Here is a 27,197-nt window from a genome sequence, read left to right on the forward strand (position 1 = left end):
CAAACACCATGGAGATAAAGAGCTGCTTCTGAATTTGGAGGAAAAGAAAAAAGGTTTTGGCTCTTTCCCCCATTATAGCCAAAGAGGGACAATTAAATCACTACCACTTCTTGGAAAATATATATTTAAATATCTAATTATTATGCTTAATTAGTGCATAAACATTATACAACCATTGTGAACAACATCTTTATTTTTGTCACAAAGGGCATAAAGTATGTAGGGCTGCAAACATTTCTTTGAAGTGAAAAGAAAAGACCAAGAAATCGTCTTCAAAATTTGTTTTATATTATTCCATCTAAAAGGGATCAAGATGGATCTGTATCTCAGCAAGGTCTTTAAAAATACCATTCTTCCTCTTAGACTGTGAGTCCCATGTGCTGCAGAGACTGTGTCCAGCCTGATTAACTTGTATCTACCCAGTGCTTACAACAGGTCTGGACACAGAGTAATCACTTAAATACAATATTAATAATAATAATAATAATATTGGGACATTAAGATTTATAGGAGTAAGACAAGTATGATTACTTGTTGATACATTTGAACTAAGCAGATAAATAGTCTTTACTTTATTTTGTAGCCTGTACCATTTCTCTAAAAACTACTCAGTCCATATCTTCCTGCTCTTCAAGAAGCTCCAGTGCTTGCCATCCACCTCCACATTAAACAGAAACTCCTTAACATTTACTTCAAAGCACTCATCCAGTTCTACCTCTTGCTGATATCCTACTTCAACCCAATCTGCTCTAATACCAAATTGTTCACTGTTAATTTGATCTCGCCAACCTCACTTGAACCCCTTGTCCATGTCCTCCCTCTGGCTTGGAACTCATTTTATATCTGACAATCATTCTCCCCACCTTTGCAGCCTTATTAAATTCACATCTTCTCTAAAAGACCTTTCCTGACTAAGCCCTTATTCACCTTGTTCCCACTTCTTTCTGTGTCACCTATGTACTTGGATCTGCACCCTTTAAGCAATCATTTATATTCATTCATTCAATCATATTTATTGTTTGCAGAGCACTGTACTAAGCGCATGGGAGAATATAACAATAGACACATTCTCAGTCATGAGCTTACAGTCTAACACTTGATAGTTACCACCCTCAGCCTAACATCACTCATAAGCATATTCACAATTTATTTTAATGTCTGCTTCCCCTACTACACTGCAAGGTCCATGAGGGCAGGGAACGAGTCTACCAACTCTGTTTTCATGTACGCTCCCAAGTGCTTAGCACAGTACTCTGCAAACACAGTGAGCATTCAACAAATATCAATGATTGATTGAAAGATACTCTTCACCAGGATGGAGTATATTTATTTACTTCATTCTGTAGTCTGTAAGTGTCCTGTGGGCAGGAATTGTGTCTCCAACTCTATTACAGTGCCCTCTCTCAAGTGCTAGGTACAATGTTTTTCAAACAATTTTAGGTATCATTGATTCATTGACTGAGTGTCATGAGTTTGAGCCCAGTTTGAGTCAAAATGCATATAGGAAATCGTTTTAGTTTCCTTGATAGCAATCCACAGTATTACTCAAGAAAAGAGTGCAGAAGAAGTGCTTCCTCTGGGGTGGTAGCAGTCACTCACACATGCCTGTCTGTTCTGCCATTCTGGACTACTACACCATGTTTATTGCAACTCATGATGTTCTTCCACCCACCTGACTACTCTAAGATCTCACGACCCCTGTGGTATCCCTGGAACATGAGCTGAGTTAGGATGGACGGGAAAGAGTCATATGGGTCCTAGGACAACAGCAGAGGAGACCAAACTGTGACATGTGATAAAGCAATGGTTAGGAGTGGCAGCATAAGTACAGCCCTGAAAAGCAGATGAGTGAGCATAGCAGCCTCTGACATGCACACCAATCTTTATGATACCCATGACTTAAAAGGGATCATAGGGTTCATTGCGAACACTAGGCTAGTGGGACTGCATAGTTTGCACAGGACTAATTCTATTTAAAAAACCCTACAAGTTACATAAACTTTATATCTAAGCAATATTACAATAGACACATTCCCTGCCCATGAGCTTACAGTCTAACACTTGATAATCACCCACCCTCAGACCAACAGCACTCATAACCATACTCACAATTTATTTTAGATATTTTGTATTTCTTGGAACCTAAAATTCCTATTTTTAAGAATGCAATATTTTGGAATTTCAACCATCCTTTTCTGCTTCCATTTTGGGAAACTCATGACAAGAAATGAAAAATAGTCAATCATTTTCTTCTAGAAATGATGCTACTGATAAAAAAAATCTGAATTACAAATAAAATTAGATGATCATTTCATATGTAGTTGGGGTTGTTTTGTGACTAGTTTTGGGCCCTGACCTCTTGAAGTTACTACATTAACACATCAGGAATATTGGCTCACTATCAACAGCTCCTACTTAAGGGTCATGGGTTTCAGAGACAGAAGAGCCAAAAAGCCAGAGTGCCAGGAGGAGATAAGGGGGAGCAGCAGTGAGACTTGGTCATTTGGATTTCCAAACCAAGGTTTCTCTTAATGGCAGCCTTCCCTGTCCCCCCTCCATCTCTCAAAGAAGCATAGCACTTTGGTTTTGGACTCAGCACTTACTATTTCTCCTATCTATAATTTATTTTATGTCTCCCCCTGTAAGATCGTAAGCTCCCTGGGGGAAGGGATCATGTATACCAACTCCATTTTGTTGTACTTTCCCAAGTGCTTAGTACAGTGCTCTGCACATGAGGACTCAATAAATACCAATGATTGATTGATTGATTAGCTGTTGAGGTACAGTGATGACGAGGAATGGAGAGAATTCAGAGACAATCCAAGGAAGCCCACAAGACCGCTGCTGAAGAGGCCTGCCCTCTACCATCCCACTGAACCTCCTTCCCTTTTCCCTTCACACTTTTCTACAAGATCCATGACTATCTGTTTCAAGCTAAACCGAGCAAAAATGGTGACAGAGAACCTCATATGATGGAATTTCAAGACTCAGCATCTTCTGGCTCAGAAAATGGCTCAAAATCATAAAAAGAACCTGAAAAATGGAGTAAGGAAAGATACCTCATTCCCTTACTGATGGAATGCCGAATCAGGTTAAATCTACACACAAATGCCCCAGTTGGCATCTGGATGTTTAACTGGGAAGTGTTAATAAAAAGGATTATGGAACCAGCCTAACATATGATAACATTTACCTGTGCTAGGAATATGGAATTGGGAGATTGAAGTTAGCAAGAAAGAAAGACAGGAAGATAAATAGATAACAAGGAAGGTGGTCATGTGTTCAGCAATAACACTACTAGAAGGATAAAAACAATATGACCCTGTTGTTCGAACTATGACTCATAATGCATTGCAGCCTGTCCTGGATTGTTAACGTCTGACTTACAAAGAAAGCTGAGTAAGGCTGTCAATATTAAAATATTTCTACAGTAGAAGCATACAAAGTGGTGTCTTGTCTATCGGAGGTAGGGATTTTACCTTTTTTTTTAATTTCAAGAAATCACTGCTATGGTTTGATGAGTGGGAACTGACTTTAAATGAAGAAAAGTAGACTGTAGGGTGGAAGCTTTACTTGAGAATGAAGAAATAGGAAGAAAAAACATTTATTACAATAATCTCCCTCCCATCTCACCAAAATGCAGAGTGTGATGATGACCAAGCCGTTTAGAGGGGTGTGTGATTGAAAAATCATTTCTCTGATTGGCTTAGGAAAAAAGAGATCATTGAAGAGTATCAGTGGAATTTATTGTGTGCTTATTCTGTGCATAGCACTGTACTAAGAACTTAAGTAAAATATAATTGAGTTAGTAAACACAATCCCTACCTAAAAGATTCTAGCCTACAGGTATGTTATACAATGGCAATAGTTGGGGAGCAGAATAGGAAGAGAGGAAAACAGTGATGATCACTGTGAGAACAGAACTCTGAATACTCACTTATTGTCTTCACAACTGCCTCATATTTCCTCTATAGCCCTGAGTAGGAGACACTTCAGAGGGTCTTATACATGCGCATGCACACATACACATATAAATACAAGAACTTTTGATTGCAAACTTCTTTTTAAAACTACCATGAAGACAGGGACTATGCATTTTCTAGCTAACATGCACTTCAAGAATCTAGTATAATGCTGAGCATATCTTATTAATTTGATGAGGAAAAGAGGAAAAATGGAACGCTGAAAAAAAGAGAACAACATGACAGTGAGGAAAGATAGTATACAAGACAGGCAATTAAAGTTAAAGGCTGACCAGAGTGATCATTTTTAGCCCCAAAGTAAGGTCACGTCATTGCTTCAATAGCTACTGGAGTTTCTGGGTATAAATCTGCTTCAGTCTGAGGATCACTGACACAGAAATTGTATTTCAACTTTTTGTTATCTTGGGCGACATAAACTTTCTTAGAGCAGATCTCACTTTTCAGAAGTATTTTTCTACAAAGATATATTTTGACCTAGGATTGGTTAGAGATGAAACTTGAGTGCTTTATCTTGGAACCTTAAAACACACTTCCAAAAGGCTCTCCACAGATAATTTTATTAATAGGTAGTAGAGGATTCAAGCACTTAATTGAAAATGCAAAAACTGATTTCCACATCTTCCTCCTACCATTCCCCTCCAAACTCCTTGAGTGAGTTGCCTACACCTACTGTCTGAATTTCCTCTTCAGTTCTCTCCTAGATCCTCTCCAATCGGGCTTCCTTCCCCTTCACTCCACAGAAACTGCCTTCTCAAAGGTCACAAACCATCTCCGTTTTGCCAAATCCTACTGTCTCTACTCCATCCTAATCCTCCTTGACCACTCAGCTGGCTTTGACACTGTGGACCACCCTCTTCTCCTGGAAACATTATCCAACTTTGACTTCACTGACACTGTCTTCCCCTGGTGTTCCTATCTCTCTGGCTGCTCATTCTCAGTCTCTTTCCCAAGCTCCTCCTCTGCCTCTCACCCCCTAAATAGGTGAGTCCCTTAAGTCCCTTCAGTTCTGGATCCCCCTCTATTCTCCATCTACATCAACTCTCTTGGAGAACTCATCCACTCACATGGCTTCAAATGATGATGATGGTATTTGTTAAGTGCTTACTATGTTCTAAGCTCTGGGAGGATACAAGGTCATCAGGTTGTCCCACATGGGGCTCACAGTCTTCATCCCCATTTCACAGATGAGGGAACTGAGGCCCAGAGAATTGAAGTGACTTGCTCAAAATGACAAGCAACGGAGTTGGGATTAGAACTCATTTCCACTGAGCCACCACCTCTATGTGGTTGATTCCCAAATCTACCTCTCCAGCCCTGATATGCAGTCTCACATTTCCTCCTGCCTTCAAGATATCTCAACTTAGATGTCCTGCTATCACCTCAAACTTAACATGTCTAAAACATGTCTAAGGGGAGCAGCATGGCCTATTTGATAGAGCATGGTACCGTGTTTTAATCCTGGCTTCTCCACTTGTCTGCTATGTGATCTTGGCTTCTGTGCCTCAGTAAAGTGGGAATTAAGAGTGCATTTCTATGCATTCTGTAAAGTGAGGATTAAGAGTGGGATCCCTATGTGGGATAGAGACTGTGTCCAACCCAATTACCTTGTATCTACCTCAGTCTTGGAACAGTGCCTGACACATAGTAAGCACTTAATATTACAATTATTGTTATTATTAAAACAGAACATCTTATCTTCCCACCCAAACCCTATCCCTATCCATGACTTTCCTTGACTCATCTCTCATTCAACCCATATATTCAATTTATCATTAAATCCTGTCTGCTCAATCTCTACAACATTACTGAAACACATCCTTTCTTCACCATCCAAGCTGCTACCATGATAATCCAGGCAATTATTCAACCCCTCTAAATTACTGTATCAGCCTCCTTTCTGACCTCCCTGCCTCCTGTCTTTTTCCACTCCAGTCCCTTACTTCATTCTGCTGCCTGGATCATTTTTCTACAAAAACACTCAGCCCATATTTTCCCACTCCTAAATAACCTCCAGTGGTTGCCAATCCACATTTGCATCACAGAAACTTTTTACCATCAGCTTTAAAGCACTCAATCACCTTGCCCACTCCTACCTCACTAATACTAATAATGGCATTTATTAAGCGTGTGCTATGTGCAAAGCACCGTTCTAAGCGCTGGGGAGGTTACAAGGTGATCAGGTTGTCCTACGGGGGACTCACAGACTTGATCCCCATTTTACAGATGAGGTAACAGGCACAGAGGAGTTAAGTAACTTACCCAAAGTCACACAGCTAATTGGCGGAGCTGGGATTTGAACCCATGACCTCTGACTCCAAAATCCGTGCTCTTTCCACTGAGCCACGCTGCTTCACTACTCTCCTACTACAATCCAGCTCTCACACTTTTCCTTTAATGCTAATCTACTCACTGTACTTCTATCTCATCTGTCTTGCCACTTACCTCTCTCCCACATCCTGCCTCTGGCCTGGAACACCTCTGTTCATATCCGACTGACAATTACCCTCCTCCTCTTCAAAGCCTTAATGAAGGCACATCTCTTGACTAAGCCCTCTTTTCCTTTACTTCCACTCTTCTGTGTCACCCTGACTTACTCCCTTTATTCTTCCCCCTTCCAGCCCCACAGCATTTATGTACATATCCATAATTCATTTATTTATAGTGCTGTCTGTCTCCCCTTCTAGACAGTAAGCTTGTTGTGGCCTGGGAATATGTCAGTTATATTGTTCTTTCTTGTCCAGGTATTTAGTACAGTGCTCTGCACAGAGTTAGTGCTCAAGAAATACAATTGATTTGATTGAAATTGCAATAATCAATCTATTGAACAATTATGACAATTCAATCTCTGGATGAATGCATCAGTGCATATAGTGCATATAATCACTTGTATTGAAATTTTACACTTTCCCAGGGGACTCTACACAGCTCTTAAGTGCACATCTTATCTAAAGGAATATTTTATCCACTCAAAAATATGCTGCAAAATAATAAAATGTGCATATCATCATCCAAAATTTCCACAGACTACAACCCAAGATTAGATTTCCCTAGGGAATATAGCAAATGGGAGTAGTAGTAGTAATTATTAGTATAGATAATAATAATAATAATTATGATGGTATTTGTTAAGTGATTATTATGTGCCAAGCACTGTCCCAAGTGCTGGGGTAGATGCACTTGGGGTAGATGCAGGTTGTCCCACGCGAGGCTCACAGTCTTAATCCCCATTTTACAGATGAGATAACTGAGGCACAGAGAAGTTGAGACTTGCCCAAAATCACACTGCTAATAAGTGGCTGAGCCAGGATTAGAACCCGTAATAATAATAATAATAATAACAAAGATGGCATTTATTAAGCCCTTACTATGTGCAAAGCACTGTTCTAAGCGCTGGGGAGATTACAAGGTGATCAGGTTGTCCCACAGGGGGCTCACAGTCTTAGTTCCCATTTTACAGATGAGGTTACAGGCACAGAGGAGTTAAGTGACTTGCCCCAAGTCACACAGCTGACAATTGGTGGATCTGGGATTTGAACCCACAACCTCTGACTCCAAAGCCACGCTTTCCACTGAGCCACACTGCTTCTCTGACCCATGATCCATGACCTCTGACTCCTAAGCCTGTGCTTTTTCTAATCCTTCTTCCCTTAATAGGCCCGGGTGTGAGGGTAGCATCTTCATTAGAATGCAAGCAAATTGGAAGATTCCACATCTGCCTTAAGTTTTTTCAGTGCAGGAATAGTCAATATCCCCAAATCAAGGTCCTGCTAGCACCACTTATTTTCTTTAATGTGGGGCATTGAAGAATATTTTCTCTCACAGAATGTATTTTATTCAGCACACATCCCCCATCCTTCTGGACAGAGCAACACAAAGCTGCTCTTCTACTATAATTACGTTTACACAAATAGCAATTTATTTTTAAACTAGCTTCACAATGTCCACAGAATCTCATATAAAAGAGTAAAAGTTCAGAGAAATAAGTAACTTTTTCAAGATTGAACAAAGGAACATAAGAAATGCCATTACTGGCCAGACTCATGGTCCCTGTAGTCTTGCATTCTGTCTGTGAACAAAGCAACTTCTGCCCTTAGGTTTTATTGCACAGATTTTCTTTCTTCTTGGTTCTTCTTTTTCTGGTATGTTGTAAAGGCAGGTGTGAAAAAAGATGAAGTGATATGAATTTAATATCATTCATTCGCAAGAGTGCCAGCACATTTTTTATTAATCCTGGCTCTGCCCCTTGTGTGCTGTATGACCTTGGGTAAGTCACTTTACTTCTTTGGGCCTCAGTTACCTCATCTGTAAAATGGGGATTGAGACTGTGAGCCCCATGTAGGACAAGGACTGTGTCCAACTCAATTTCCTTGTATCCACCCCAGTGCTTAGAACAATGCCTGGCACATAGTAAGCACTTTAAAAAATACCCTTATTATTATTATTATTATTATCAGCCTGTCTTTATAAAAACTCAAATTCACTTTATTTCCTGAAATTACCTCATTGGTAATATAGACCACTTCATTTTAGTGAAACCAACAAAATTGACTGTATCACACACAGTAAGTGCTCAATAAATATGATTGAATGAATGAATTTCCTAAAATTTATGATGACTAAAAATTCTAACTATATCTGACAAATTTAATTTTTAAGTCCAAGGAGAGAAGTTATATTTTAGTTTTATTAATTTGTCAAAAGTAATTGAACACAAGATGCCTCACTTTCAGTCCTAACCAATATCTGAGAAGCAAATATTTGTGCTGCAGTATACACAATGCTAGAAAAATCAAAATTAGTAATGGAATGAAGAAGAATGAAAGATGATCATAAATGACTCTTTCCACCATTTTTAGTAATTGTATCAATTTTATTCTCTTGTTTGGAGGTTCATTTGAAGGTTTTTTTCCAGGTACATGAAATCAAGGAATCATGAAACCTTTCAAGAAACATTAGCATCTTTATCACTCTCCATTTCAAGAACCAAATAGTTGAGATATAGTGGAGATTGTTAAAAGTGAGTTAAAAGGCTTGTCAATTGACTCAGGAGAAAGTATGTATTTTAAGTTTTCTTATAGAATTTGAAACTTCTGTTTTCAAACCTACATCCTGATTTAGAGTTAATTCTATTCTAAAACTGAATTTGTCCAGTTAACTGGGAAGAATTTAGTTTAATTCAATTCAATTGTATTGAGTGATTACTGTGTGTTCCTGTGGGCACTGTACTAAGCCCTTGGAAAGTACAATTTAGCAATAGAGACAATCGCTGCCCGCACCGGGCTTAGAGTCTAGAAGCTGGGAGACAGAGGTCAAAACAAGTAAACAGACATCAATATAAAGTTATAGATAGGCACACATCAAAACAAGTAAACAGACATAAATATAAATAGAATTATAAATGTGTATTACAAATGCTGTGAGGAGGGGAGGGGGATTAGAGCAAAGAGAGCCAGTTGGGGTGATGCGGAGAGGAGGGGGAGTTGAGGAAAAGAAGAATTTAGTCTGGGAAGGCCTCTTGGAAGAGATGAGTATCCAGCAGGGCTTTGAAGAGAGGAAGTGTGATCGTTTAGTGGATTTGAGGAGGGAGGGCTTTCCAGGCCAAGGGTAGGACGTGGGCCAGGTGTCTACGGTGGGTCAGGCAAGAACGAGGCAAAGTGAGGAGGTTAGCACCAGAGGAGCAGAGTGTGAGGGCTGGGAGAGAAGGGAGGTAAAGTAGGAGTGGGCAAGGTGACAGAGAGCTTTGAAGCCAATAGTGAGAAGTTTTTTGCGTGAAAGTGCTTGCTTTACTTGGCTTCCCTATTTTTAGTCATGTCTATAATTCAGGCAACACTGTTTCAGGATTCTTATGAAGACTTCTAAATGTTTTAGTTAATAATCATTGAATCAGTCCTATGATTTAAAAATTTTTGGGATGGAAAAGCTAAAAGTAAAGGTAAAATTGCATGTCACCAAAACTGGGCTGAACAATCACTGAATTAGTATTCTGGGTCAAATTTATTTGCACCTTCTTCCAACTGTTGAGCTGTATATGATAGTTTGGAAGAAATATCTTACAGAAATATTTTTCATCCACCTTTTAAAATCTACAAATCAACAATTGTCTGAACTATTTGGCATTTCCAGAACTCTGCCCCTGCTCTCTCTCCTTCCCTTCAGGACATCTCCATCTGGATGTGTGCCCACCATCTAAAACTCAATATGTCCAAGACTGAACTCTTTATCTTCCCTCCCAAACCTTCCCATCACTGTAGACCGCACTACCATCCTTCTCATCTCACAAGCCCACAACCTTGGTGTCATCCGCGACTCTGCTCTCTAGTTCACCCCACACATCTAAACTGTCACCAAAACCTGCTGGTCTCACCTCCACAGCATCGCCAAGATCCGCCCTTTTCCTCTCCATCCCAACCACTACCTTGCTGGTTCAATCTCTCATCCGATCCTGATTGGATTACTGTATCAGCCTCCTCTCTGATCCTGCTGTCTCTCCCCACTTCAGTCTATACTTCACTCTGCTGCCCGGATCATCTTTGTGCAGAAATGCTCTGGGCATGTTACTCCCCTCCTCAAAAATCTCCAGTGGCTGCCTGTCCACCTACGAATCAAGCAAAAACTCCTCACTCTCAGCTTCAAGGCTCTCCATCCCCTCGCCCCCTCCTACCTCACCTCCCTTCTCTCCTTCTTCAGCCCAGCCCGCACCCTCCACTTCTCTGCCACTAACGTCCTCACTGTACCTCATTCTCGCCTGTCACGTCATCGACCCCCAGCCCATGTCCTCCCCCTGGCCTGAAATGCCTTACTTCCACACATCTGCCAAGCTAGCTCCCTTCCTCCCTTCAAAGCCCTGAGAGCTCACCTCCTCCAAGAGGCCTTCCCAGACTGAGCCCCCTTCTTCCTCTCCTCCTCCTCATCCCCCCGCCCTACCTCCTTCCTTTCCCCACAGCACTTGTATATATATTTGTACAGATTTATTACTCTATTTTACTTGTACATATTTACTATTCTATTTATTTTGTTAATGTGCATATAGCTTTAATTCTATTTGTTCTGAGGACTTTGACACCTGTCTACCTGTTTTGTTTTGTTGTCTGTCTCCCCCTTCTAGACTGTGAGCCCGTTGTTGGGTAGGGATCGTCTCTATATATTGCCAACTTGTACTTCCCAAGTGCTTAGTACAGTGCTCTGCACACATAAGCGCTCAATAAATATGATTGAATGAATGAATGAACTCAATCAGTTTTCAAAGCTTGAGGCATTATTACAAAACCATAAGTTTCTTTGCAGGGTTCTGAAAAGTTTCCCAGAAATGTTCATTAACAAAGGCCACAAGTACACGTAAACACTGCTGCTACCATTTTCTTTTTATGGTTGTTTTGAAGACTATTTCCTATTCAACAGTGCAACTATACACAATTATTCAAATTCAAAAGTCTCTTAAAGAATGTGAAGATTATCTTAGGAACAACCAAAGGAAAATGAAGTTTTGTGAATATGGGATAAATTCTGCCCTCAGCTACTCATGAATAATTTCTACTGGAACAGAGTTTTGTGTTCAATACTGGGGGGCAGGGCTTAGTCCTCGACCAGGAAGAGTGTGATTTGAATCAATAGTATATATCCATTAACACTTGCTCTGTGCAGAGTACTGTACTAAGCACTTGGAAGTGTATAGCAGAGTTGGTGGACATGATCATTGCCCACGATAAGCTTATAATCTAGAAGGGGAAACAGACATAAGTATTGTGAGGCTGAGGGAGGGGTGACTAGAGAGTGCAAATCCAAGTGCAAGGGTGACACAGAAGGGATCAGGAGAAGATGAAATGAGGGCTTAGTTGGAAAAGGCCTCTTGGTGATGATATGCTTTAAATAAGGCTTTGAAGATGGGACCGTGAAAATTATTAGATATGAAGTTGGACAGTATTCTAGGCCAGAGTTAGGATTTAGGTGAGATAGAGGAACAGAGACTAAACCAGCATTAGAGGAGCGAGATGTGTGGGCTAGGTTGTAATAAGAAATCATGGAGTTTTGGTAAAAGGGGGCAAGGTGATTGAGTGCTTTAACATCAATGGAAGTGGTTACTGTTTGATGTTGAGGTGCACAGACAACCACTGAGGTTCTTGAGTAGTGGGGAAACATGGACTGATTGGTTCTGTAGAAAAATTATCCAGGCAACAGAGTGAAGTGTGCCTGGACAGAGGGAGAGACAGGATACAGGGGGGTCTATATTAAGTGCTTAAAAATACCATAAAAATGGTAAGCAAAGAAGTTGATGCAGTAATCAAGAATGAAGGCAGGATAGGACAAGTGCTTGGATTAATGTAGAAGCAGTTTGGGTGGAGAGGAAAGTATGGGTTTCAGCAATATTGTGAAGGCTGAACCAACAGGTTTAGGTGACATTGAATATGTGGATTTAGTAAGAGAGATGAGTCAAGGATAACATCATGTTTATAGAATTGTGAGAGTGAGAATTGTGTGGTGCTGTTTACAGTGATGGGAAATCAAGGTTTAGGTGGGACTATGAGGAGGTCTGTTTTGAATGTGTTGAGATTGAGATGTTAGTAGGATATCCAGGTAAAGATATCCTACAGGAGCAAATAGACTGCAGAGAAGGTGAAAATCAGGGCTGGGGATCATTAGGGACTCATCCACATAGAGATAGTAGTTGAAATGTGCAAAAGAGATTTCCAAGGCAGTGGGTCAAAATAGAGAATAAATGGGGACTAGAACTGAGCCTTGAGGGACTCCCACAGTTATGGGGGGAAGAAAGGGAGGCAGAGGAGGAGCCTGCAAATGAGACTGAGGATGTGCAGCCAGCAAGATAGGAGAACAACTGCGAGAAAAGAGTCTATATGAAGCAACGGTTGAATAATATTTCCAAGAGAAGGGGATGGTTGACAGTATCAAAAGCATCTGAGAGGTTGAGGAGGATTAGGATGGAGTAGAGGTCATAGGATTTGTGAAGAAGGATATCATTAGTGAACTTTGAGAGGGCAGGTTTGGTGTAGTGAAGTGGGAGGAAGCCAGATTGGAGGGAGTTGAATTTAATTCTAAAATTAATTCCAGTCTTCAAATCATTAAGATACTACCTTGGAATTGTTAGGGGAAGGAAAGGAAGCCACAACAATGCCCAGTGTTTAATGCCCTAATTGTTTACCTAATGTTGTGGAAAGGACAAAAGGAGAAGATTCACCTACTAGAAATATGTCATCTACAGGTGGTAATTAAAAAGAGAAACCTCAGAAACAGGAAAAAAATCTTCAGGCAAATTGGCTTCAACAGTTGCTTAAAAAAGGCCAATTTGGGGTAGCTAGAAGAAAAAATATATCTAACTAGTGGGAGACAATGTTTATTTTCAGACCCTAAAAGTGATTCTTTTCATGCTTCCATAGGAAGAATAAGTAATGGGTTACAAACCAGATTCTGTCCCACTACAATTCCTTTTCAATGGAGGGAGTTGTTTTCATTTGCTTGTCTGCATATCCTCTACAATTCTCTCCTCGATTGAGTAGTAAAATCAATGTCAATAGCATTTGGTTCCATTCTAGCATTAACAAAATTAACAGGGAAATTATATTAAGTATAATATACTTTCCTTTCCTTTCCTCTCCATCCAAACCGCTACCCTGCTAATTCAAGCTCTCATCCTATCCCATCTGGACTACTGCACTAGCCTTCTCTCTGATCTCCCATCCTCGTGTCTCTCTCCACTTCAATCCATACTTCATGCTGCTGCCCGGATTATCTTTGTCCAGAAACGCTCTGGACATATTACTCCCCTCCTCAAAAACCTCCAATGGCTACCGATCAATCTGCGCATCAAGCAGAAACTCCTCACCCTGGGCTTCAAGGCTCTCCATCACCTCGCCCCCTCCTACCTCACCTCCCTTCTCTCCTTCTACTGCCCAGCCCGCACCCTCCGCTCCTCCACCACTAATCTCCTCACTGTACCTCGCTCTCGCCTGTCCCGCCATCGACCCCCGGCCCACGTCATCCCCCGGGCCTGGAATGCCCTCCCTCTGCCAATCCGCCAAGCTAGCTCTCTTCCTCCCTTCAAGGCCCTGCTGAGAGCTCACCTCCTCCAGGAGGCCTTCCCAGACTGAGCCCCTTCTTTCCTCTCCCCCTCGTCCCCCTCTCCATCCCCCCGTCTTACCTCCTTCCCTTCCCCACAGCACCTGTATATATGTATATATGGTTGTACATATTTATTACTCTATTTATTTTACTTGTATATTTCTATCCTATTTATTTTATTTTGTTGGTATGTTTGGTTCTGTTCTCTGTCTCCCCCTTTTAGACTGTGAGCCCACTGTTGGGTAGGGACTGTCTCTATGTGATGCCAATTTGTACTTCCCAAGCGCTTAGTACAGTGCTCTGCACATAGTAAGCGCTCAATAAATACGATTGATTGATTGATTATTAAGTATAAAGGATCTGGAACTTCTTCCCATTTTACATATGACTGATCACCATTCTCCCCAACTTCAAGTCTTAATAAAACCACATCCCCTCATTAAGGCCTTTCTTGACTAAGTCCTCATTTCTCCTATTTGATCTCCCTTTGTTTCATCTTGTACTTGGATCTGTGACCTTTAAGCATTTAACATTCACCTAACCCCCAGCCCCACATCACTTATGAATATTTTCTTTTAATAATAATTGTGGCTCTTATTTAGCCTTATTAAGTGCCAGACACTGTACTAATCACTGGGATAGATACAAGATAATCAGTTCAGACACAGTCCCATGTGGGGTTTACAGTTTAAACTTAAACACTAAGAAAACCCAAACACCCTGAAAGAAAAACCCTAAATACGTTTACTAAGACCACATCCTTTGAATAAGGAAAAAAAATCCAAGAGGTAATGCTTTTCAACTCTGAAAATGGAAAGGCCACAAGATTATTTATTAACTTGTATTTTACTTCCTTAAGGCTCTCTATTGTACCTCTGTAGCCAGGAAAATGTGGTTAGTTCCAACCTTGAAGGAATACTGTCAAGTTCAAGTTTATGGCATTTCATTTTTAGTGTAAGCTTACTCTCAATGTCTGAAATGGTCTTTATAGAACCTAAACTCATTGATATTCCACATGAGAATGATTTCAGGATTGGACCCTGAGAAGGCATTTTAAAGTGAGGAAGGGGAAAAAATCAAAAATGAAACACAATAAAAATATTACTGCAAAGTCCCTTCAAGGTTGAAAGTAACCATATACTCTTGAACACATAGGAAGGAGCAAAAAGGAAACACGGTTAAGAAACCTGTCCTTTAACAGTGAAATAGTTGCTCTGCTTTTACCAAGTATTTTTAGTTTGAAAATGAAAAGACATTCATTTGCGGATTGATTCTTTTAGTCAATTTAACTCTGCCCAGTTCTTCCTACCCAGTAGTTTTTAGAAGCTATCAAAGAGTGGAGCTTATTTTCCTACAGGAATTTACCTCCTCCCCTTCATTTCTCGCTCCTATTGGCCTGGTCACATGCTTACTGAGAAAACTGAAACCATCAGGCATGATCTCCTTAAAATCTCCCCTGATCCTCTCTTGTCCTTCCATACTCCCCCTAACCCTTCTTTGACTTTCCCATCTTTCCCAGAAGTATCTCAAGAAGAGATCTCCCATCTCCTCTGAAAATCTACTTCTTCCACTTGTACCTCTGATCCCATCCCTCCACACCTTATCAAAACATTTGCCCCATCCCGTCTTCCCTCCCTGACCACTCTCCCATGGGTTCTTCCCCACTGCTTTCAAACATTATTACCTATGTCCTATCCTAAAAAAATCCCTCCCTTTTCCCTACAAATCCCTCCGTTTATCACTCCTCTCCCTCCTAGAATTTCTCTCCAAACTCCTTGAGCAGTTTTTCTACAACCACTGCCTCCCGTGTGTGTCTGTCTCTTTCTCTCTCTCCCTCCCTCCCCCCGCCAGTTCTCTTCTTGACCCCCTTCAATATGGCTTCTACCTGCTTCACTTCATGGAAACAGCCTTCTCTAATGACCTTCTGATTTACCAAATCCAATGTTCTCTACTCCATTCTAATCCTCCTCGACCTCTCAGCTGCCTTCAATCCTGTCAACCATCACCTTCTCTCAGAAACACTATACAACCTTGTCCTCTCATGGTTCTCTGGCCATTCATTCTCAATTTCTTTTGAGGCCTCTTTCTCTGCCTCCCAACGTCCTACTGTGGGAGTCTCCCAAGTCTCACTTCTGGGTCCTCTTCTATTCTTCATCTATATCCACTCTCTTAGAGAGTTAATTCTTTCCTATAGCTTCAAAAATCATCCCCATGTGTGACTCCCAAATCTCCATCTCCAGTCCTGATTTCTAAGTATTGTGTTTCCTGCTGCCTTTAAGACATCTCTACTTGGATCGCCTACCAACCATCCTCAAATTTAACATGTCCAAACAGAACTCCTCATCTTCCCACCAAAACCTTGTCTTCTTCCTGACTTTCTCATCACTGAAGACATCACCACCATCCTCTCTGTCTCATGATCCCATAACCTTGGTGTTATCCTAAACTCATCTCTCTCAGTCAACTCACATATTCAATATTTCACCAAATACTGTCAGTTCAGCCTTGACAATTTTAGTGATGTCACTAAAATCCACTCTTTCCTATCCATCTAAAATGCTATCATATTAATCCAAGAATTTATCCTAACCCACCTTGACTACTTTATCAGCCTCCTTGCTGACCTCCCTGCCTCCTGTCTTTCCCCACCTCCATCCATTCCTCATTCTGGACTTGCCTGGAACATTGATCTACACAACCATTCAGTCCACATTTTCCCACTATTCAAGAACATCTAGTGGATGGCCACCCACCTCTGCATCAAACAGGAACTCCTTAACATCAGCTTTAAAGCACTTTCCCCCTCCTACTTTACCTCCTTCAATCTGGGCAGCACCATTCCTCTTATGCCAACCTTCCCCTGTTAATATCTTCTATCTGGGCAGCACCATTCCTCTTATGCCAACCTTCCGCTGTTAATATCTTCTATCTCACCGCTGACTCTTCATCTACACCCTGCCTCTGGCCTGGAACTCCTTCCCTCTTCATATCTGACAAACACTCTCCCTTCTTTCTAGTCTTCATTTTCTTTTCCACCACTCTCTTCTGAGTCTCCCTTACAATTCAACTTGCATTTCTGATTCACCTCATGACTGATTGGAAAGAGCCAGACCTGGGAATCAGAAGGACCTGGGTTCTAATGCCTGCTCTGCCACTTGTCAGCTGTGTGACCTTGGGCAAGTCACTTCATTTCTCTGTTCCTCAGTTCCCTCATCTGTTAAGAGGGGAGTAAGACTCACAGGACAGGGACTGTGTCCAACCCAATTTGCTTGTAATCACCCCAGCACTTACTACAGTGTCTGGCACATAGTAAATGCTTAACGCATATCATAATTATTATTATTATTACCCCTCCTTCTGCCCCATAGAACTTATGTACAAATTCATATTTTTTTATTTTTATTTTGTCTGTCTCTCCCTCAAGAATGTAAATTCCTTGTAAGCAGGGAAAATGACTACCAAATGTTATGCTATATTATCTGAAGTGCTTAGTGCAGTGCTCTGCATACAGTAAGAACTTAATAAATATGACTGATTGATTGATAAGCTATTTTATCTTTGCCAATCACTATGCCATGAGAGGAAACACAGGGATTAAGAAGAGATAGTGGAGGGAAGAGGGATATCAAAAGCCATCTGCTTCTGTCCCCACAAAATAACTGTAGAATTCACCCAAGATCCATTCTCCAGGATCAACATGATTGAGGATTCCCATGGTTTCCTCCAAATCACATCCAATCTTGGTCCCTGAAACTTAAAGAAAGATCTGAGATCATTTTTGAAGGCAAATTAAAGCACCACCAAAGGATATGAAATTATCCTTCAAGGCATTCCAGAATTGTCTGTCTATATCCCTTTTAGGAAAGTGCAAAAATCTCAAGGAATGTGAGAAAGACCTCTAGAATGAACCCAAATTTATTTAATCCTCTCATGACACCTTAGAAAACTGCTGGAAGAGTTTCAGGTTCTTCCAAGTGCTTAGCAGATTGTGGGATCTTAAATCTCGAAGACCTATCTGAGTTTTATTCATTTTAGAAAATGCTAATATTTTTTAGGTTGAAGTAGGTTCTAAACAAAATATGCTTGGGTCTCCTTAGTATTCCAAGTACAAAAAAAGCAAAAGTAAAATTTTGCCTGTGGTAATGAGTTTTGATAATGGCAATTATATTTTTAAAGGACTCCATTTTAAGGAGTTTCGACTTTGCATCATGTTGCCTGTTAATTCAACCAACTCAGTGTGCCTCACTCTCATCTCTCCTGCTGTCATCCCACTGATAAGCCCTCCTTCCTGCCTGGAACCCCCTCTTGCTTCATATCCAATAGATCACCACTCTTCCAACCTTCAAAGTCCTACTAAAATCACAGCTCCTGCAAGAAGCCTTCCCTGATTAATCTCTTCCACCTCATCCAGGTTTCCCTCCCTAGTATGTCACCTGTGCATTTAGTTCTACTTTCAGCTCATAAAGCATATATACATATCCTTATACTCAATTGCTCCCCCATCTATAATTTATTTTAATGTCTTTCTCCTTTACTGGGCTGTAAATTCTCTAAGAGCAAGGGTTGTGTCTGCTTACTCCATTATATGCTTCCAGGCACTTAGGACCGTGTTTTGCACAGAGTAAATGCTCAATAAATACTACTGATTGAATTCTATTCAAAATGCATAGTGAAAGAACACGTGATGGGAGAACTGATCAACAGTGTAACAGTCTATCTAGTCAATGCAGTAAATTCTCCCTTCCTGTGTGCTTTCACTGTGCATTTTGCATAGAAAGCTGATCCAGAGTATGGCCTCTCCACCTAGCAAATTCATTTTCCACACTTTCCTTTATAGATTAACTGGGGATTAAGACTGTGAGCCTTATGTGGGACAGGAACAGTACCCAACATGATTATCTTATACATACCCCAGAGCTTACTAAAGTTCCTGATGCATTATGCTTAAAAATATCATAACAAAAACTGTGAGCACAACCTCCACTAAAGAACCAGTTTTTTTGGTTAATGTTATCATGAGATTTTATCTGAATGCTCCCAAAAATGTGCTTCAAAATTTCTATGAAATGAACATTACTTATGATTAACAACAGCAGGAGATCAACATGAATATGTCAGTAAGTCTTCAACATGGACTCACATTACAAATCGAGAAGGGTAACAAAAAGCATTAACTGATGAGCTACCTAGAAACAAATTAGTATAGTGCTCTGCACACACTAAGCACTCAATAAATACGACTGAATGGATGACATGGTCTTCCTTTGTAAATTGCTAAATTGTATTACCACTCTCAAAATTCACACCAACTGCTTTTAAGACATTAATGCATGCAAGTCAAATAAATCTTAAAGGTGATCAGAGGCAAATAATATGGAAAAGGATGAACTTTTCCCCCATATGGGCAATGCACTTTAGTCATTTGTTTTAAATTGAGTTTGCCATAGTGTCCACAAAATGAAAGTAGGTAAATAGTGTTTTGTTTACCTCAGATGGCTGTTTGTTTTTTTATTTACAACACAATTGCTAAATCGAGCTAAATGAGGCAGGCCTTCAATATGCACACACTGAAGTAAAAAGACAATTTATAAAAATAGCAACAACGAAAAAACCAATCATTCCAGTAGCAATCATTATCTTACTGAAATAGAAAGGCACTCACTAAAGTAGACCTGGAAAACAAGCTAAAGATATATAGCTTCAAATAGCAAAGTCCAAATAAAATGCAGCTATTCTTTAAGTTTCAGAAAGGAAAGCTGATCATATGGAAATAGTTATGTTACATAAACATGAATTTAAATTACCAATATATTTTTCCTGGGGAAAACTATAAGGTCATCAGTGGTAGAACATTACCTAAAATATGTAGATGACAGTGCATGCACCTACACTTTTACTATATTATCTAATGAATATATGCCCATTTATGTCAACCTGAGTAGATTCTATGTTCTTTGAAGATTGGAACAGTGACTCTAATTGAATGTTTCCAAGTGTTTAATAATCACAGTGCTCTGAGCACAGAAAGAAAATGCTCAGTAAATGCTGATGGTGGAAAAGGAGAAACACAGCCAAGTCCACAAATTGATGAGTAACTTCTGAAATCATTCAATAGTCAAGAGTCCAGTTGAGGGAAAAGTCAAAGATAAGAGAGAAACTTGCATTTTGACACTGGATTTTATGTCATGCTCCTTTGACCTTAACCTGATTATGATTTTATCTTGAGCTTCAGTAAAATTACCATTACTATTTCATCTCCTATCCTAAATGGAAGTTCTAGGTGTATTTCATGGGAAGCAATGTCCATCAGTTGGAGACAGAGACAGCTCAGGACTGGATCATGAACCCATCAGGTTCCTCTGCTATTTCAGGGGCTCTAAATATAATAATATCCAGGGCCTCTATCTGGGAAAAACTTCCCCAAATGAGCATGGAATACTGACGACCCTGGTATTACAGGAACCTTAATCAATTTGGACTAGGGAATTACTGCTTGGTGCAATTATTTGAATTACTTGGCTCAGCTGAAAATAAAGAAGATTTTAGCTTAAGGAAATATCTACAGTGTAGTTAAAACCATCACAAATTATGCACTATTTGCATGTATACATCAGGAATTGCACTAATGAATAAGGAAAATCATTTATAAATTTAGAATGATCCCAGATAAGAACATTATTTAAAATTCAACAATCAATAGAGGTCAAAGGTAAATTCTAGTTTATGAGGGTTCAAAATATACTGAAGTATGTTATTATTAAATTCACATTTTGAAATTGTGTAAAATATTACACCTCAATTCTTTACTTTTCAGCTAATGAATGCCACAACAGTTCAAGTCACATACATATCTCAGTCGCTTTATTGTCTGTCTCTGCTAGCTCCTCGAAGGCCAGGATCATGTCATGTAATCCTCTTTTACTCTACAAAATGTTTAATACAGTGCTTTTACTCCCCTCTATATTCAAAAACAAGCACAAGAGATGAAGCAAGGTCATCACTAAACATTTTGATAAGATAAAAGAATGCATTTTGAACACCAATATCAGATGCTTTTATCTGTGAATATCTGGTAGATAGCCTTACTGACTCTGGGGCCCTCCGAGGAGTCCATTTAACAAAGTTGGAAAAATGTACGATAACTGGTTTGGGAAATTACGCTCACAGAAAGAAATGAGAAGTCAGTAACCCCATAGTCTAAACTTCACATACTCACATACTCTCAGATTTTTCTTTCTTTCAATTTTTGTCACATGGTATAACAGACAAATGTTACATGCACTTGATTCTCATTTATGGCAACCCTGAGGAAGTGGACTGGTGGGAAGTTCTTCCTTTGGAAAATGCTATCAGAAGGTGAGCTTAAGTGCTAGGCTACTGTTTTGTAATTTGTTCATTCAGTAATCACTTTCCTACTTAGAAATTCCCCTGTTCTATTTAACAGGGTTCATAAGATTTTCCTATGTAGATGTGCCAAATGAACACTGCCTAGAAAAACAAGAACAACCCAATTTGTGCTCTTTTCATTATCAAAAATTTAAATTATGGATTAAAATCACTTCAGATGATCTAGCCCTTTCTGGCATGAATCAGAAGGGGCAAGAAACAGGTCTACAGTGATCAAAGATACCAATTTTGTCTGGTCAAAACTCCCCATAGAAATGATTAGGAAGGACATGTCCAGTCTTATGGTGCATTTGATCCATACTCAGTCAGCGTAACATCAGCATAAACTTGCAATGTGGACTGAGGGAATACCTCAAGAGAACCAAGATGAATAATCTACATCCTTTATCAACTATTCAGATCTTAAATGGAGATCTTTTCCATATTTGCCACAGCATTAAACAGTTAACATTTTGAGGTATTCTGAGTTTTTACAATTTGGTTCATAATATCATGAAGAACTCTAGGTGTCCATCTCTAAATATAATGTTCATAATCATACTCCACAAATACTTTCATACTTAACCGCTTAATCAGATAAAAATAGACCCTCACATGGACAAAGTGGATTGTCTAATATGCAAAGAGCATTTAACCTAACTTATTTATTTGCTTCCAAAACTTGAAAAAGAATAATAATTGTGGTTTTTGTTAAGCTCTTACTATGTGCCAAGCACTGTACTAAGCTCTGGGGTAAAGATAATGAGGTCCCACATGGGACTCACAACTTAGAGGGAACACAAGTACTGAATCTGTATTTTGCTTGTGAGGGAACTGAGGCACAGAGAAGTTAGGTGACAACTATGATCACACGGCAGACAACTAGCAAAGCCAGGGATTAGAACATAGATCCTCTGACACCTAGGCCCATGCTCTTTTCATTAGGCTGCACTACTATTAGTCAAGATGTTCAAAAATTTGGAAACTGCAAAATCAGAAACGATGTATTTTCTCATTTGAGTCCTACATGTAAGAGTTTTCATTTGTAGATACAGAGTATAATCAATTACTTTGGTTTAAATTAATAAGAGGCAACTGGTCTATGTTTCTTAGAGAGGGTACCTAGAATGCCTCAGAGAGAGAGGAATGCTGGCACAAGATCTTGGAAAAGATGTATGTAGTGATTCAGTCTCAGAGAGGGCTCTCAGTGAATATAAATCTTGAGTTTCTGGGCTCCACAGAAAATGATTTTATATTTGATTAGTGACACTATTGGTTGAGCCAGAATTATGTTTTCTTGAACTATTTCTAAAAAAAAAAACAAAAAAAGGATACACCTGACAAACCGAGGTGGAACTTTATCTCTAACAGCCCTAATCCACATTGAGTTGACTTCACTGTGATTTGGACTTGAAATTAGTTACGTGAGTTTCAGTATATAAACTAGGAAGACAAAAACTGAGATGGCAATCCTATTATGACTAGGGATAATTAGCCAGAATGTTTGCTTTTAATGTTTCAGTCTTTGAACTCTTGGAGCCTTGATATAGAGTTTAATACCCTCCCACCTTCCCACTACAACACACACTTAAATCATACTTTCTCTCTCACCACAGAAACACTTTTTCCTCAAGTAGGAAAGGGGAAACCAATTGACAGTTTCCTTTTTTATATATATTTAGCCCAAAACTCTCTTTCTGTGATTAAACATTCATATTTTGAATTAGAACATGGATAGTCACCCAATATGTCAGATAAATTAATAATCATACCTTATTATGTGTCTGAGTTTGTCCAACTAGGATAAGGATATTTGATGATATGATAGATAGGCAGAAGTTAATTAGAATGATTGACCTCTCAGAGCGGATGTACCTGTGCAAAGATAGAGACAATTATCAATTGTATAAACTATTTAAAATTCAAATAAAAAAATCTCACTTCTCATCCTGTGCAACTCTACATGAACTTTTACAAAATTTAAATGAACCAGTTTAAAAAGCCATATGAAATAAAATATTTTTAAAGCCACAAGGTGTTATTCAATGGAACTGATTCTTGGAGACTCAGACTTGCAATGTTTTATCGTGGCACGTTAGGAAATATTTTAAAATAGGTTGAAATTTGCCATAACATACTGTAGGAAGGGATGTACTGATGCAAAGGGTTTTATCAGAACTTTCATCAACAGATATTAGTGCTCTCCCAGGGCAAGCAATATCGATAAAAATGATTATGATTCATAATCTTGAAAATATTAATACTTAATATCAAGCATTATTAATATTAACAGATTTAATACTCTGGGAATGTAAAGATATTTGATAATATATATTGCATAAGAGAACAAAACAGAAGAAAAACCCTCCAGATATCTTATAACCCCAGTTCATGGATTTACACGATTCACTAAATTCATTGAATTAACATAGTTTTGAATATCATATCATTATTACATACAAATAGTATGTAATGTTACCAACTTGTACTTCCCAAGCGCTTAGTACAGTGCTCTGCACACAGTAAGCGCTCAATAAATACGATTGAATGAAATAGTTCTATTTGGCCAAGTTATACAGTTCTTTCAGAGATGTGTTCTAAAATAAGAAACAAGCTTCATTTCATAACACACCATGAAATTCAGTATGGTAATTCATAGACATTTATATATTGAACCAAATAATAAGATTGTCAGGAATTCACATGTGATACACTATTTATCTTTCCACTCCAATGTGGGAGTGGATGTGGAACACCTTGTACCAGGATGTGATGCTGAAAACCTGTGGGAAGTTTGCCTCAGTGTCAGAATTTCCAATTCCTAAACCTGATAATATCTTCCAGCTGAAGAACAAGATAGGCCTGTGGAGCTATAATGAGCCAGAAACTAAGGACGGGGAGACCCTGAGAGATACCTGCTCAGGGACATGAAATCCACTGTTTAGAGGGCGGCCAGGACCTCACACCCTTGCTTGTCAGTGGATCTGTGGCCTACCAATGCCCTGCAGCCTGCAGAACATCCCTTTTAAATCAGTAGTTAAAAGCATTTATTGAGTGCTTACCATGGCAGAGCACTGTTTGCTCATCTTCTAGACTATGAGCTCATTGAAGGCAGGAATGTGTCTACCAACTCTGTTATATTTTACTTGCCCAAGTGCTTAATATAGCGCTACGCACACAGTAGGTGCTCAATAAATACAATTGACTGATTACAATACAATGGATTTGGTATACATAATTCCTGTTTACAAGGAGGTTACAGTCTTCAGGGGAGCTTACAATGTATGGTCTGTCCTCACAGTACCACCCAAGGAGCATCTGGGACGTAGTTAATCCATTAACGCTGGAAAAGTGAGCTGCTGAGACATCACTCACTCCCTTCCCGCTTGGAGTTGGAGCTTGTTGATCCCTGAAGCACATGAAGTATCCTCTCCACTCCACTGACACTCAGAGATGTGCTTTTACAACTTTAGAACACTAGAAAGCCACAGCCACAGGGAATGAGCACTCCAGCACGACCTTGACCTCCCTACTCTCTGCTGTGGCTGCTGATTCTGTGTCAGGAGGAATCAATCAATGAATGGTATTTACTGAGCCCTTACCATGTGCTGAGCACTGTACTAAACACTTGGAAAAGTACAATACAAAATTGTAGGTTTATGCAACACCTGCCCATAAGTAGTTGACAGACTAATGCAGGAGACAGACACTAAAATGAATTACATAAATCAACTAAAATATATCAAATTAAAATAAATCCAGTAGATTTATTTAAGCTCACTGTGGGCAGGGAATGTGTCTATCAACTATCAATTCTCCCAAGTGCTTGGAACAGTGCTCTGCATGCAGTAAGTGCTCAATAAATCTTACTGATGGATTACAGATGTCCATATTGAAAAGCACTGTGAGACTGGTAGAGGGTGAATATCAAAGTGCTTAAGGGGAACATACCCCAGTACAAAGGGAATGAAGAAAGGAGGGCTTAGACAGGGAAGTGAGGGGTTAATCAAGAAAGACCTGTTTGGGGAGATGTGATTTTAAGTGGATTTTGAAGATGATAAGAGAGGTGGTCTTTCAGATATAAGGGCTCCAAGTGAGCTCCAAGTCTAGGGGGAAATGCATGCAAGGGACCAGTGCTGAAAACCATGTGATTGAGGAACAGTGAGAAGAATGAAGTGTGCAGGTTAGGTTGTAGTCATAATGTCAATCAGTTTATCAATCATATTTGAGTAGTTATTTTGTTCAGAGCACTGTATTAACCACTTGGGAGAGTATAATTTAACAGAGTTGGTAGACACATTCCCTGCCCACAGTAAGTATATCACTGCTCTTGTATTTATCTTTTATGTATTTCTCTTTTATGTTGTGTTACTGTTTTATTATTTTATTTTCCTTAGATGTCTCTGTCCAACATTCTTTGACCCTACATATTCTGTAATCATAAGCCTTTTAGGGACCTGACCCTTGTATTTTTTCCCAGAATTTGGCACAGTGCTTTGCATACAGCACACTCCTAATAAATATTATTTCAGCTTCTGCTACAGTGGGACAGGTAAACTATATTTGAGGGATCTTCCAGATGAGGCAGAATGGGACAAATCTTGTTTTTTTCTCCTATATGACATTCAGTAGCAAATCACAGAAGAACAGCATGTGCTCTGTAAACTAAATAAACCACCTCCACTCATACCTGAAACAGCATGTCTTAATCTGTATCAGGTACATTGTATTAAATCCCACACAAGGGATTTAGCCTAAACACTGATGTAGCCCTGCAGTGCTAAGTAGCAGTGTTAAATAGTTAAAGAAATCTGCCTCAAAGAATTGATATAAAAGTCATCTTTCAAATTCATTATGTGAAAGTAATTTTTCCACAGTTAACTTTTTAGTACTTTTTTCCTGGTACTTTTCCAGAAGAACAGTATTTCTGTGAAATGGCCAGATTAGTGTTTTGGACTGAATCTTGACATAATGCAAGCTTGCAAAAATAGTAAAGAACATTTTGAGAAGAATTGCATGACAAACTAATCAGATGGATGACTTACCCTCTTTAAAATAAGAATATATCATTAATATATAGTAGCAGATCCAAAATAAAATTTTCTAAAGTTTCACATTATAAAATTATAACTAAAAATACTCTTGAACCGAAACCTTTGAGAAATGAGTTAAATGATATGCAGTAGCAAAATGGGATGCTCAGTCTGTAGGTGTAAAGGGTAAAAATGTTCTGATTAATCTTTGAGAAGCTTCTCTTAAGGATTTCCCTCCCTAAAACTCAGCAAGTTCACTTGTGTCCTGAGCCACCATGTTCCTTTCTCAATAGCAGTTAAAACAAATTCAATTATTTATCTTCACTAATCAGACCTTGAAATATGAAAATAAGATAACCCTTGGCTCAAGAATTACAAACATAGGAAATACATATGGTTTTATAATATTTTGGTATACCTAATATCACCTTCTCCTCTGCCAGATCCTCTGCAAGACCACGGTCTATCACTTGTGTGTGTGTTTTCTTTTACTGAATTATTTGAATAAAGTGGATCAATCATATTTGAGTACTTACCTTTTGCTGTATAATTTGTACTAATAATCATTCAATGGTCTAAAGGGCTATAAATTAAATATTAACTCATTGACTCTATATTTCTTTTTATTCACTGTGCCTATGTATTTCCTTAGTTGCCCTAAAATATGTTTTCATTACTTTAGAATCAATACACTGGGACAGAGCAGTTGTCCCATATAGCTACC

The 27,197-nt window shown here is 39.2% G+C and overlaps 1 protein-coding gene across 3 annotated transcripts in view; it reads right to left on the minus strand.

Annotated features, from left to right (window-relative positions):
- Window positions 1–27,197, minus strand: part of ADGRB3 (adhesion G protein-coupled receptor B3) — a 705,027-nt gene that overhangs the window by 123,764 nt on the left and 554,066 nt on the right. For all 3 annotated transcript variants that reach the window (XM_038748665.1, XM_038748662.1, XM_038748664.1), the window contains exon 20: window positions 23,213–23,315. In XM_038748665.1, coding sequence (XP_038604593.1) covers window positions 23,213–23,315 — 103 coding nt within the window. The remainder of the gene's footprint in view (window positions 1–23,212; window positions 23,316–27,197) is intronic.

Source organism: Tachyglossus aculeatus, chromosome 1 (assembly GCF_015852505.1).
Source record: "Tachyglossus aculeatus isolate mTacAcu1 chromosome 1, mTacAcu1.pri, whole genome shotgun sequence".
NCBI lineage: Eukaryota > Metazoa > Chordata > Mammalia > Monotremata > Tachyglossidae > Tachyglossus > Tachyglossus aculeatus.